The 14,451-nt window shown below is 43.9% G+C and overlaps 1 protein-coding gene across 1 annotated transcript in view; it reads right to left on the bottom strand.

Moving 5' to 3' along the window:
- TMTC2 (transmembrane O-mannosyltransferase targeting cadherins 2) overlaps window positions 1-14,451 on the bottom strand; it is a 376,219-nt gene that overhangs the window by 160,927 nt on the left and 200,841 nt on the right. The window contains exon 3 of the mRNA XM_090042631.1: window positions 4,627-5,455. Within this exon, the coding sequence (XP_089898757.1) occupies window positions 4,627-5,455 (829 nt within the window). The remainder of the gene's footprint in view (window positions 1-4,626; window positions 5,456-14,451) is intronic.

The following is a 14,451-nucleotide window of genomic DNA, read 5'->3' as shown; positions in this document are numbered from 1 at the left end:
AAATTGATCTGACATCAACTCCAGAAAGACACAAAAGCCTGCAACAAAACTTTTTTATCTTCCTGGACATCCCAGTGCTGACCTCAGGTTAGCTGTTCTTAGGCAGCAAACTGTTAAAAAACTGATTCAGATGGGAAATTAAAGTAAGAAATCATCTACAGATAGGTCATGTTTAAAGAGGGACTATATTTGTATGCCATTATTTGAATTAGTTTTTGTGACCCACTTTGTTCCTATGAGTTCTTTGTTGGTATGCCTTTCCCAGCACTATTCTCTTCCCCTTCCTCCATCTTACCCTTTCTTTCCACCTCTTATACACAGATCACTCTCTCCATTCTATATTTTGCTCTATGAACACCCTTTCACAGCTTACGACGTAGTGAGCTCCTGTTCACAAAACCACTGCTATATATAAGCTAATTAGTTAATGAGGTGAAAAAACTACCCTGCCTTCTATTGAGGTACAGTGATGGGAAAAAGAAAAGCAACCTTCCTGGATAGCCAGAAAGTCACCAGTAAAACAGCTCTCTCTTTCACCTGAATATCATATTTTGCATCAATGGTTTAAAAACAAACAGACAACCCAAAATGAGAAGGCAGGCAGAAAAGAACCTATTTTATGACATCCTCATTTAATTAATGGAAATGAGTTTGGAGCCGTGATTTCTTAATTCCTTGGATTGCCACTCAATCCCAAAACCAGTTGGGATTGCTCAAGTTAAAAGAAAAAACTGAATGCACTTTAAAAGCAAAGGTCACACACAAACATGCAGTTTCTCCCAAGAAAAATCACTGCTCTCCTAGGAAAAACCATAAGCCTACAAATGTTCAGGATTTTTATCCCAGAGCAAAAATACCTACTCAGGGAAAAAATGTCACCAGGAAACAACCATGGTTAAATTACTACCGGGACAGCAAATGTCTGTACATGTTCTCTTCAGAGAGAAGTTGGGGCACAGACCTTCGAATTCCCAAAGGGCTTTGCTCCTTCTCCCCCTTCATTCCAGGAGAAAGTGCATCACTCACCGGATTCTACTTCTCGAGCTAATCAAGCAGCACTACCCCTTTCCCAGTTCTCATATTGTGCAGCAAGGAGAAACAGGGTGACCCTGAGTAATCTGGGTCAGCTAGTCAGGACTGCTCTGTACACTGCTGCCGTTCATCTCCAGAGCATGCTAAGATGTTTTCACATGGGAACATTGTCTGCTAAGCATTAGCACTGCTCCTCAGGGTCTCGGCATTCAAATGTCTGTTTAGGTGTCTCTGGGTAAGTTTTGCTACCAGAAAAACAAACTTGGAAGAATTCTCCCAAATTATTTGAACGAGTATACACAGGCAAAATCAAAGATAATCTAGGAAACATTCTCTATAATGAATGTTGCTTGGATAATAGGATGCCATTTCTGAGATGACATCACCATCTGATATGTTGTCTTCAAGGCTGCTAAGGTCTGTAAAAGTGATGTTGATTTGCAAGACATGAGCCAATGCAACAATATGTAAGCAATAGTGTATATAGTTGAGATGTGAGATGCAGGAATAACAGAATGAATGAAGGATGACACCAAGCAGATTGTCTTCTGGGAGTGGACTGCTTACTTCACCATTCTAGTCACCACCTACATCAAAAAACGCATTGTTGGACAACACCAGGAATGGTAAGGAGGACTCCATCAGTGGTCCTAGAAAAGAAATAGCTATTCCACAACCTCTGATGTTTAGGAAGCCTCTGTTAAGGATATAAGTGATAATGGGAAATAAAACCAACAGAAGTTATCTTGCCAAATGAACAAATGTTTTCTTCTATAAAAAGTACATCAATATTTGCTGCGCATCTTATCTTGTCAGTGAACAAATACACCTCATTGCAGTATGTAAGCATTCTGGCATGCCATCAGCCCACTCAGCCACATTTATTCTCTACCACTAAATACTTCTTTTGCAAAATATAAATAAAAAAATGGGATAACACTTAGCACAGTCACTTTCAGCATCAGGTTTTTATAACTACAGATTTTACCCTAGAGCTGTAAAAATATGAAAAAAGGTTTAATAAGATTAGATTTAGGAACTTTAGTACTATTTTACATGATGCTTTACCAGCAAAACCTACTACTTTTACTCTCCCTTCATTTCAACTTATGGCAACATTTGCATTTACATTTTATCATCGTAGTATTTAGAATATGGATGATTATGGTCTAAGCAAAAGCAGTTTTATCACAGCAATTCCTGATTTAACATCACGTAACTAAAGATTCTAAGTACAGATCCCTAGGATAAAGTGGAAAATATTAACATGGCATTTAGTTTCCATAATTAAATACATAAATAAACAGATCACTTCTCAGATACAGAGAGTTACAAATATGGATATGCCTACACCAGTGACTATCAACCTTTCTGGACTTGAGACACCCTTCAGTGGACTAAAGACACACCTGGATAACTTTTGTGAATTGAGTAACACCCAGTTTCAAACATGAATTTATATATTACAGCACTTACCTCCTTGAAAAGAGGCCAGACAGTTGGGGTAGAGAAGGATCCAGGCAGAAACAGGGCAGCCTGCACTTATCTGCTTATCTCATCACATTTCATTTATCTTCTCACACTTCATGGAACCCTTCAAAGGACCTGGCAGCATCCCAGCGTCCCCTACACCCTGGGTGGGAATCACTGGTCTACAAAGTAATAAAAAAGCAGGGCTAAAGCTGCACTAGCTTTAAACTAACAGCTTGGGTACTGGTAGCAGTAAAGCCAGGTAACAAACACCCTGACCTGGGCTAGTTGCATGGGTATTTACTCAGGGGGCCACAATGAACCTCTTCCATCCTGCAGCTATACTTACGACCTACCTAGAGAACTAGCCAGCTTAAAGTCCGCTATGGGATGCTTAAGTGAGCTGCAGTCACACTTTTGATCCACTTCAGTGTAGATACATCCTTTGAATAAGATACTTGGCTGGTGTTACAAATCCCTGATATTTATGCATTAATAAATAAATTAATAAGTGGCTATGCTTATTTGGTTCCACAGTGTTTTCAATACAACATGGGTTCCAGTCATTTTTCAAACTGAATTATTACAAGCCTGATTTTATGTGGCTACATCATTTGTAGTTATACCCAACAAGAAATTCAGTCAAAACTAATAGAAGCTTTATCACAGAGAAGCCAAACAGACTTCACCCTCTGAACAGAGATTACCACTTAAGGTCCATATCAGTGGTCTCCAAACTTTTTCAGTAGCAGATCACTTTTGGAAAGGGCCGTGGTGGAGACTGGTGTAGATGGAGGCCACCACACCCTAACTCACCACTGGGGCCTCGATCTGCCCCCCCCAACCCCTCCAATGGTGGTGAGGTAGGGAGTGGGGCAAGGGCAGGCCCTGCAGCAGTGGAGAGGCAGGACAGAGCCATGAGCAGCTCATCTGAGGGGTATGGGGAGGGGGACGTGGGCCCCAGGAGGGCATGGGGGGGCATGTGCTCCTGGATCTGCATGCAGAGCAGGGTGGGGCAGGCTGCAGCTGTGGGCTGGAGCGCTGGGTCACTGGGAACAGCCTGGCCAGCAGCGGCGCCTGGAGCGGAGCTACAGGGGGTGCTGCAGCCCCCTCAAACCTCACTTCCCAGTGCTGCTGCCCACCGCAGCGCAGCACAGTGCAACCTCCCAGCTTGCAGCAGCAGCCACCCCTACCCTGTGCAGATCCTGGGCAAACTGCTCCTGTGTCCTCAGCAGTTGGGAGGGGAAGGCTGTGCCGTGGTGTTCCTGGCGAAGGCTGGGTTGTGCTGCGCTCAGGGTGGGTGGTAGCAGCACTGGAAGGGGAGCCTGGGGGGGCTACAGTGAATTTCTGGATGGCTGCGGCGCCCCCCTCCCCCCCACCCTACCACCGTGGCACTGCTCCCAGCACCGCTGCAGGCCAGGCTTTTCCCAGTGTGCCAGCACCCGCACCCCGCCCCTGCCAAGAAGAGCCCAGCCCCAGCCTGCAGCTGCAGCCCACCCTGCCCCATGTGCAGATCCAGGGGCACGTGCCCCCGTGCCCTCCCGGGTACATGCCTCTCCCCTCTCCCGCACCAGACAAGCCACCCATGGCTCCATCCCACCCCTGCTGCAGCCGCCCGCACTGCTGTGTTGGGGGGGGGGGCGATATGCCTACTCACTCGGCCCAGCTCTGACGACAGGGGGTGTGGCTCAGCTCAGCTACATGCATCCTGCCACTCCTATGTCTCGCCACTCCCAGACCGCGTCCCAGCTGCTCCCAATCACAGAAACTCTGAAGTCCATCTCAGTCTGAGGCGGAAGGGTGACGGGGCTCCCCAACTGACCAGTTGATCGGGATAGACTGGTTGGTGGTCACTAGTTTATATAATGCTAGTGGTAAGCATTTGATTTGGTACTTAAAAAAAAAAATCTTACCTCACATTCCCATTTTCTGTATGCCAAGGCCAAACCTGAATACCTAATCAACAGGTTTTCCAGCTTTTCCTTCTTTTCACTGCACTCCCATGCATACTACTGCACCTAAATATACAGTTCTGAAATGAATCTTTTTAAAACATAGTTGATAAACCTAAAAATAGAAGAGAGACAGAGGCAGGAATAAAACATTCACCATAGAAAATATTACCTTTGGCTGGGTTTACTTTTATCCCTGACCTATACAGCATCTCCTCATTCTGCCAGTCCCCATTTCTGACAACAGTCTTGAGTCCATAGAAAACAATTAATGAAGCAGTGGCATAAAAAATCAAGTTCTTCAGAAAGCGCTTTTGGGCTTTGACATAAAGGGCCCTGACACCCACTGTAATCAGCAGGCAGAAGCCCATACTAGGAATATACAGCACACGCTCTGCTATTACAAAGCCTACATAGAAAAATAGGTTTGTGGCTGGAACAAAGGGCACTATTAACAGAGACAGAGACAGAACTACAATGTTCTCAGTTGAAGGAAGTTGCAGTCTCTGGATTACATATTTTTTTATGCCATTCTCTTCTTTTGATGCAAAGCTGGACTTCTGCTCCAAGCTCCTATATTCCATGTCTGAGTGGCAGCTATGCCCATTAGTATTCTGCTTGCCATTCATTACAGCTTTCCCATTGCATTCTCTCTCACTGCTGGAACTCTTCAAGCTAGAGTAGGCAAGAAGGAGGAGTCCAGCATAGAAGGCCACAGTGTGTAGATTCCTCCAGTCACTGACTGTTTTAAGAAGAGGCACAGCATCCATGGACCAATCAAAGCTGAGGGTGTCCGGGCACAGCAACAGCCAGAGGTTCTTGGTCGGCAAGTAAAAAAAGGTCAGAGTGCGTGTGAGAAAACTGTCTGAGTCAGCTGCTGGGTTGTCAGAGTTGGAAAAGCTTGGCGGCTTGTTGCCCATCCAGTACAAGCGGGCACCCAGCAGTGCAGTCCCCCAGAATGTCAATAAACCAATGCTGAAGTAAAGGGACAAATTCTTCCTCTGAAACCAAAAGTAAAAGAAAAAAAAAGAATCATCAATACAAAAATAACATCAGAACCTTGAATTCATACTAGGACTGTTAAACGGACTTTGTTAAAACACTGTGTTGTTTCTTAAAACACGAGGTTGTTTTTAATGTTTTTTAGTGACCCACATTCCCACAGTAATTTCACCACCCCTCCTCATTGTCTGGACAATAGAAATCTCTGGATCTGCCCCAGGTTTTAAGTTAAAAGAGCTGCCTATTTTTGCTCATGGACTAAAGACCCATGTTTTAAGATACATATGTAATAGATTCAATTTCAACGGCTGACAACCTACCCAGAGATGTCTTACTCTTTATAAACTCTTATCCAGATGAAATGTACTATGTATCAGTTTCTACTGTATTCAGCTCTCTCCCACAGCTCCATTCTGTGGCTAATTTTGTGGCCCATTTTGCTGTCTTTATTATTGCTAATATTTGAATGTAAAGCTTGCAATAGTTGCTGGCTCAGCAGCATTAGGATATTGAGAATTTACTTTATGGACTGAATGACCTTTTCAAGAAGATAAGAAATTAAAACACTTCCAATCAGATGTCATATTTATTTCAACTAAGACTCTTGACGAAAAGTTATTCGTTGAAGTTTTTCAGAAACAAGAATACCTATCAGTTAAGAAACACAAGAAAAAGCATGTTTGCTCCCTAATGAAGTACACCACACTCAAACCAGTGCCCTAAAAGGAGGGGTAAAGGTGGTAAGGAAACTAAGCCATTCACCTTTCCACATCTATTCAAATCCCCTTTGTGTCCATTAAGGTTTTCGTGTAACACTCCACCTACTCATGGATCCGTTTATGTAGATTAGAGATGTTCTGAACTTTGGGGAGGGGGAAGAACGGGGACGATGACACCCTGTTTTTCACAAGAAAACACAGAAATGTATCTGCTTTGATGATGTCAGGGAAAGAGAGAAAGACACCACCACCTCTATAACCTGATGTAGAAGAAACAGGTTCAAATCCCTGCTCCAAATCATGAAACCAAAAAATGGATAGGTACATGCATTGTTGCCTGCACTGCATCATGGAGATACCTGAATAAACTAGGGGTACAGACAGACGTGACAATTTTCACCCAATTTGGCCATAGAAAGCAGTTTTAAACCATGACCAAACACAAGTGCATGGCTGCAGACAGCTTCAAAAATGAATCTGAACCCTCATTGCATGAGGGGTCAGATGAAGAAGTTTCAAAACAGGCCTGCCTGCCTTTTAGCCTGTTGCTGTTTTCAGAATGGGAGAAGAGAAAGGGAGCAGAGGGAGTTTGGTTTGGGGGTTTTTACCCCCTGCTGGAGGGTGGGGTGGGTGCATTGGAGCCTAACCGCCCCCCCCCCCCCGAAGCATTGGCATCAATTCATCCACCCGACCCTCCCTCCAGAGCTGGCTGGAAAACCCCTAGCAACGAGCTACCTCTGCTCCCTTTCCCATATCCCATTATGAAACAGGGATAGGCTGGGAAAGAGGAGGGGCCACTGCTACAGGAAACTGGCTGCAGGCTTCTAGCCAGCAGCTAGATTCCTCTTGGGGAGCTGCATTTCTTTCTGTACCCTAAATGAGCTTGTTCTGGTACCAGAAGCAAGTTCATGACACTGGAGCCAATTTACACTACTTCTCAAAAAGTTGATTCCTAGTTCTTTGTGGGAAAAATTTCCTTGATCTCATGAACCATAAAAGTGTTTGTTTCTTTGTTTATGCCCATTGTTTGAAGTGAAGATCAAAGGAAAGTAGATCTGGAAGGGACCTCACATGGATACCTAGTCCAGTCCCCTGCTCAAGGCAAATCATCTCTTGACTAAACCATCCAAGCCAAGCATCTGCCTACCCTGCTCTTGAAAACTTCTAAAGATGGGGGTTCCACAGTTTCTCTAGGTTCCAATGCTCAACCACCCTCAGTCAAAAAGTTCCTCCTAATCTCCAGCCTAAATTTCTCCCGATGAAGCTTAAAGCCATTGCTTCTAGTCCTGTCCTCCTACTTCCATATTTGCAGTAAAGAACCAAATTTAGATACTGAGAAACCCTGTCATCAGAAAAGAGCATGCCAAACGAGCGGCATGGTGCACATGGCAGCTATGTGCACCTCTCAACACCAGAGCCTGGCTGGCCACAGCCATACTCCAGTTGCCAGCCAGGCTCCATGTCCCCAGATCACCGTCACTATAACCCCAGGAGGCCCCCCAGAATCCCAGGTAACACTGCTGGAGCCAGCCCAGATGCTGGCCCCAGCCTCCCCTACCCTACCCGGAGCAATCTGCCCTGCACCAGAGAGTACCCACAGGGGAGTTCCATGGGGACAAACAGAAGTCACACAAATGTGCCATTTCTAGTTGTCCCTGGGGAAACTTGTGCACTCTTGTCTGCACCTGCCCATTGGGTACAACTTCTACATGTGTACTTTATTGAGGAGTAGATTAATTAGCTCCACAGGAAAGCATCATTGTCTACATTTGTGCTGGTATTAGAGCACAGTAAACTAATTAACACTGCTATAAAATAGTACTGTTGGGGACAGTATTATGTTATGGCAGAGTAATTAACTGGGCTGAAACACACATGTAGATGCTGACCAAAGGGCATAAATTGCATCCAGTAAACCCAGCAAGCTAGGGGCCTACTCTGCCCCAGCTCAAATTGCTGTTGCCCTGGGTGCACATGTAGATGCTGTGCCCAGGAGCAGTTAACTCTAGCTCGAACTTGTCTGAAGTTTGATTCGCATTAATTGCATAGGTAGATGCATCCAGCATAAATTATTTATTCCCTGACTAGTTTACAGCATTTTTTGTTGTTGTGCTGCTCATTTGTTGTGGCACTGTCCCACCATACCTTTTTTTAGGTGACTCAACTGATTCTCTGAGTTTATTTAACAAGACTCTTCAAATCTCAGCTCTGCTGGTTTCACTTACACTCCTCAGTTGTGATTTAGTGTTCAGCTTCTGATTTGTCTTTTCTTTCCTTCATCCCCTATTGTTATTTTTGCCACTTCTAAATTCTTTTGCGCCTGTGGCTGAGATGTGTTGGAACTTATTTTCCATGTTCCCTAGTCATTCCTTAAAGATTATTCAGTTCCATATATGCAAGTTGCAAACTCTAAATTTTTCCTTTATCAACTATAATTTTTTCCTTTATCAATGGAGAAGAAATATCAACATGGCTACATGGCAGAAGTTATTTAATCTATGTTTTCTCCTCTGTCTCATCTTGAAGCTGAAAAATGAAATGGTATAAACCAAAAAAGAGTAAAGAAAGAGACAAATTACAGAAGTGAGTTCTCATTTAAAAAAAAAAAAAATCACATCGTTGCTTTTGTGGTATCTGCAGAGGGAAGAGGAGAGGGAGAGTGGAGATGGAAAGAATGATAAGGGAAACAACACTGACATGGAACTAATAAAATGGAAGGAATAATTCAAGTAAGAACAGGGAAAATTTGAGAGGGGGGAAACTCCTCTCTAATTAGGATTCTCGTTATTGTTCAGACTCAGACACTTTGAACTGTTTTCTAGATATTAGTTTTGCATACCCGTACCTTCTCAAGAGCTGGCAAACTCATTAAGAACTTCCTAAGCATGATTATATTGATAATTGGAATTGTTCTGGAGCCATTTGCCATAAATGGATATTTCTCAATGAGACCCCTCCAGATTAACAGAACCAAACTGAAACCTTCCATCACACAAACTGGAGGGTTAGTGAATCTATACTGTCTAATCTAGCTACTGTTTGTTCTCCACCTTTCTTCTCATACCCATCAGTCACTGGAGGTTCCAACAATATAGAGCCTTTTCCCTGTGGTAACATGTCAACACCTGGTCAGGAATTTGAAATTTAAAACTCTTAAATCCAAAATAAAATTGTCAGCATTTTGTTTCTTTCGTTCCAAGAAAGTTTCTTCCAAGAAGTGTGTGTGTTTGTTTGAAGACCAGAAAAAAAAAAAAAAAAAAAAATCATGCTCTTCCAGTTGGTTATTTCTAGGCAAGCTGTTCCTTTGACAATTCTTCCTTTTCAGTGCCTGCATATGCTCCTTCAGACTGTGTATATTCAGTGTAGCCCAGCAGCAGGGGAAGATCCTCTGTAATGCTTGGCAGCAAGGCTTTAGATTACAGTGCTCCAGAGTCCTAATCCAGCCCATCTGCCATGTGTTTTGACACCCTCATAAATCCTCCACCCTTTCATACGCAGTTATTTTCATCTGGGAAAAAAGCGAACACTGATTTAGATCAGATTTAATGTCTCCTCTCAGCTACCAGCCAAGTACCACAGGCAATTTTAGTGTTTTTGATTGGAGAACCACTTTCATCCTCTACCAAAACCCATCCATATGAACCACCCACACTGTACATTTTCCTTGCACTGAGTTCTAAGTCACAAGCTGCACAATAACACTCCCGAATGAAGCACCACAGCATTTTGGCCAACGGTCCACTCTGCCAACACTCAGTCCTCAGTTATCCAGTGACATATATCATTCTCACAACGCTGTTTAGACTTTTCCCTCTCTCTCACAAACAAGTACCAGGAACCATACATGGACATTAAAATGACTGATTTGTTATTTATTAAGATCTGCTATACTGCATCTGGAAATGTTAGCAGGAAATTGGGCAAACTTAAAGCCCTCTGTCACTAATATTACTCGGTGACATGTTTACCATATGTTTAACGCTATTTCCTCTCTGGAGTTTTACTGACTCACATGACTCCCTGCAACAGGAGAGAAATCTTAGTCTGTTTATTAATAGCCACAAAATACATGGGCATTAGGCCTACGTGAAGCGGCTAGTAGTTGCTTTGGATTCGGCCAATTTGGGGGACAGTGATTCAATTCAGTAATTCGAATAACTGTCCCAAATCGATTTGACCAAATCAGCCAGGCCCCACCCACCCGCTCTCCCACCCTGGCAATAGCTGCCCCACCTCCCGGCACTTTGAGGAAAAAAAGCCCCGACTTAGCAGGTGCTGCATGCCCTGTGATGCATGGGGGGCTCTGCATGAGCCCCAACCCCCCTCTTGCTCCCTCACTCCTCCCTATGGCTGCCTCGCCCACCCCAGCTCTGGCCCTTTAAGGGAAAAAAAAAAAAAAAAAAAGGAGAAAACCCCCCAGGATTACCAATTCCTGCCAGTGAGGGGGTGATTCCTGCTGTCCCACACCACATGGCGGGCTCTTCCACGAGCCCCCCAAAGCTCCAAGGCCACTGCAGGAGCAGTAAATTTTGGGGGTTTTCTTGGTATTTTTTTTTTTTTTTAAAGGGCCAGAGCTGGGTGGCAGGGCAGCCATGCGGACCGTTGGGGGGGGGAGGAGGGGAGGGTTGAGAGAGCAAGGAAGAGGACTCCATGCAGCATGGGTTAGTGGGGAGCAGTGGGGATCGTCTCCCTGCCTAACAGTACCCACTGCGTCAGAGTTTTTTTTTTTAAAGCCCTGGGACGGATGGGGCAGCAGGAGTGGGCTGGGGTCAGGGGTGCTTCAGGGGAACTGGGGGAACAGACAGGGGCTGGGGGCTGGCAGGGGCCCTCTCCTATGGTCCACTCCCTCCTCCTCCAGCCCTCCCTCCCCTGCCCCCTATTTACCAGCTCCAAGTCCGGCTGCCGTTCCGTGCTGCAGCCACCGGGGACTATATGAATCATCAAAGGCTCTTTGAATCTTTTCCAAAGAATCTTTTCTTTGAATCAGTTTGGACCTTTTAATTGGTCTCTTGATTTGATTTGGAGATTCGGCCACCAAGTCAAGCCAAATCTCCTCCGAATCAAATCAGCACCCAAAGCTTCACACAGCCTTAATAGGCATATCCCTTATCATAGCTGCAAATACTCAGAAATTTGAACAGTGTCTCCCATTTTTGATTTGCTTTATTAAAGCTTTACTAAAATGAATAAATTTAGAATGCTATTTTATTCAAACAATTATATGTAAATTGAGCTATATATTATCCTCTTCAAGTTTTTCTACTTGAATTTGTAAATAAAGCATTATCTGAACGAACAGTGATTGTCACTACTGTGGAAATGAGACATCACTATGAATGTTATTGTTCAGGTGAACAGACACTGGCATCCCATTACTCTCTGGCACCCAGGAGCCAATGTCTGCATTTGCATCCCACCCCCTGGGACTATCCAAGCAGGGCGCAGGTCCCGAGACAAATCAGCCTGTGCAAGGCCGCACCTCCTGCCCTACGGCACTTCTGTGGGAGAATTAGCAGTATGGCATACCAGCCACAGGGGGAGGGTTGGCGGCCAGAATTAACAGCAAAAGAAAGCCACAATCCACCAAAAGGGTGAGACACAAAACGTGGGAGGCACCCCAGCCAGCGTGCCCGCCCCACCAGGCTCGTGTCCAGGGGACCATGGCCCCCTCCCCCTCCCCTCCATCAGTACACCACTGTAAACAGATAGAATAGAATTCCAGTATGGGAGCACCTATACTATGGGTTAAGTGTCTTGAACATGCCTACTGTGAAATGGAAGCTTCAGTCTGCGACTGTAGTGCAGGTTAGTACTGCCTTGGTTTAATACACAACAGATAACAATAACAGCAAAGATGAGCAAGCTCCAGGTGGAGTCTGAATACTTTCACCATTACTGGTACCAGAGCCACCATACACACTACAAATCATACCTGTATTAGGCTGTGCAAACAAACATTAGGGCTGTAAGGGACCTCACAAGTTCATCTGATCCAGCCCCTGCCCAAAGGGCAGGAAATCAGCTAGGGTCAAAGGATCCCAGCAAGAAAAACATCCAAATGTTTCTTAAGAGAGTCCAGAGTAGGTGCTTGCACCAACTCTGGGGGGAGCCTATTCCAGGCCTCGGGGGCTCAGGCAGTAAAGAAGTTTTTCCTAATGTCCAGCCTAAAATGGTCTTGGAGGAGTTTGTGACCATTGAACCTTGTCATCTCTTGGGATGTTCTGGTAAACAGGTGTTCCCCCAGATCCTGATGCACACCCCTTATGTACTTATAGGCAGCCACTAAGTCAACGCAAGCCTTTGCTTCTCCAGGATGACGAGTCTCATGCCTCTCAGCCTCTCCTTGTAGGGCTCATTCTCTTGCCCTCTAATCATGCGCGTGGCTCTCCTCTGGACTCACTCACGCCTTTCCACATCCTTCTTGAATTGTGGAGCCCAGAATTGGATGCAGTACTCCAGCTGTGGTCTCACCAAATCAGAGTACAACTAGAGGATGACATCCTGGGACTTGCTTGAGAAGCACTGGTGGATGCAAACCAGAGTTTTGTTCACTTTACCACTTTTGTTCACTTTTTTTAATGACTAAAAGATGATGCACTATCTGTCCTAGTCAATGAGCCTCCTGAATATTCCCTAAATGTCACATCAGCTGCTAACAGCACAATATCCAGTATTTCAGTATTAAAAAGGGATTCTGCCAGACAGCTTAAACTCAAAATGAATAGTTTGTAGAAACATAACCTATTTTTCTCTGACCTGTCAAATAACTCATCTATACTCTGATTGTCTCCTTTCTGACTACTGTAATTTCTTGGTATTTTGTCTCAGTGATATTCATTTCACTCTGCTCTAGTTCACCCCCAGTGTAATGCTTAAAATGGCAATATAGCCCTTTCTTCCAATCCCATCACTATCCTATGAATCTTTCTAGCAACTCTCCTTTTCTCTTTCATATCACATTTACATTTCCTGTTTTCAGCTTCAAAGAATAATATTAATCCACACTTCTGCCCTTGCCTGAACCTTGTTTCTTGTTGTTTGATGCTCCCCCTCTCCCACTCACTAATAAGATTTTATCCATCTCTTTTCATCCACTTTTTTATGCCATTTCCTATACATGAAACACTCCCTAATTTTGGTCATCCTAAAGAAAAATACTCTCATGTCATGACCAGAGCTAACTCAATAACCTTCATCTCTTTCTCTTTGTATATGTAACAAGAACAACAAATTGACAAAATCTACCAAGATGCATCCATTCCCAACCTAAGCAGTCACTCTGGTATCAGAACCATATATTTTAATGTCTCATGGGAAGATCATGTTTCCGGCCATTGCCAAAAATATGTTTTTGGATGGCATAAATGAGAATCAGTCCTAAGATCAGTATGGTCCTACCATGTTTCTGACAAACTGAGAATCTGGCTCATAACACTAAACAATAATATTAACCACAAACAGTTTGTCACTGTAACCTTATAACATGTTGCTAATATACGAAAAGTATAAAGGAAAACTAATTGAAAACAGACAGACCAAGTGGAAAGCTACAATAAATGCAAAAACAGAAAACAAGATGAAATGGAAATGCCAGAATGATATAATAAGCACTGTGGAAACTCAATTAACATACATGCACAGCATTTGTGACCAGACTGAGCCAAGCTTTTTCAGGCTCATAAATGACCAAAGGGAGAATTCTAGCTCACCTATGCCAGGTACCCCACAAGGAAGAAACACAGGCCAAACAGAGTAGCACTCGTTGGACAGCTTTCGTGATTTAGCAATACCCTCTCAGTATCATAGCAGAAATTTCACAAAGGCATTCCTGGCAAAAATTGACCTTGTAAAAAGCCCTGAAGGAAAGACAAGCTGCTGTACTACCACCTGTCCTCTCTCAATGTGAATATGCTCAGGATCACTTGGCCAACCTGATGCTGAAAAACATGATTTATCTGTCATTGCACTTTAATTTTATACTGTAGATATGTTCACATGGGTTAAAAGCACAGATACAAATGCTGAGAACTTACCAAGGACCACATCATTTGAGTTGATTAATGTATCTTTTCAAAAGAGGTGTGTGCTGTTGCACTGTACAACGTATACATGGGGATTAAACAAAAAGAGGAAATTCATTAAAGGAGTCTTTCAGCTCATATTGTGATTACATCATCCACAAAACACCTTGCTGTCAAAAATTATGATGCCAAATTTGACCTTTGCTTTCTACAGCAATAAATAGTATGCTGCTAAGTGAAAATTTGAGCCAATAA

This window comes from Crocodylus siamensis, chromosome 4, assembly GCF_052110815.1.
Source record: "Crocodylus siamensis isolate JL-2025a chromosome 4, ASM5211081v1, whole genome shotgun sequence".
Taxonomy (NCBI): Eukaryota; Metazoa; Chordata; order Crocodylia; family Crocodylidae; genus Crocodylus; species Crocodylus siamensis.
This window is presented reverse-complemented; position numbering and strand designations above follow the sequence as displayed.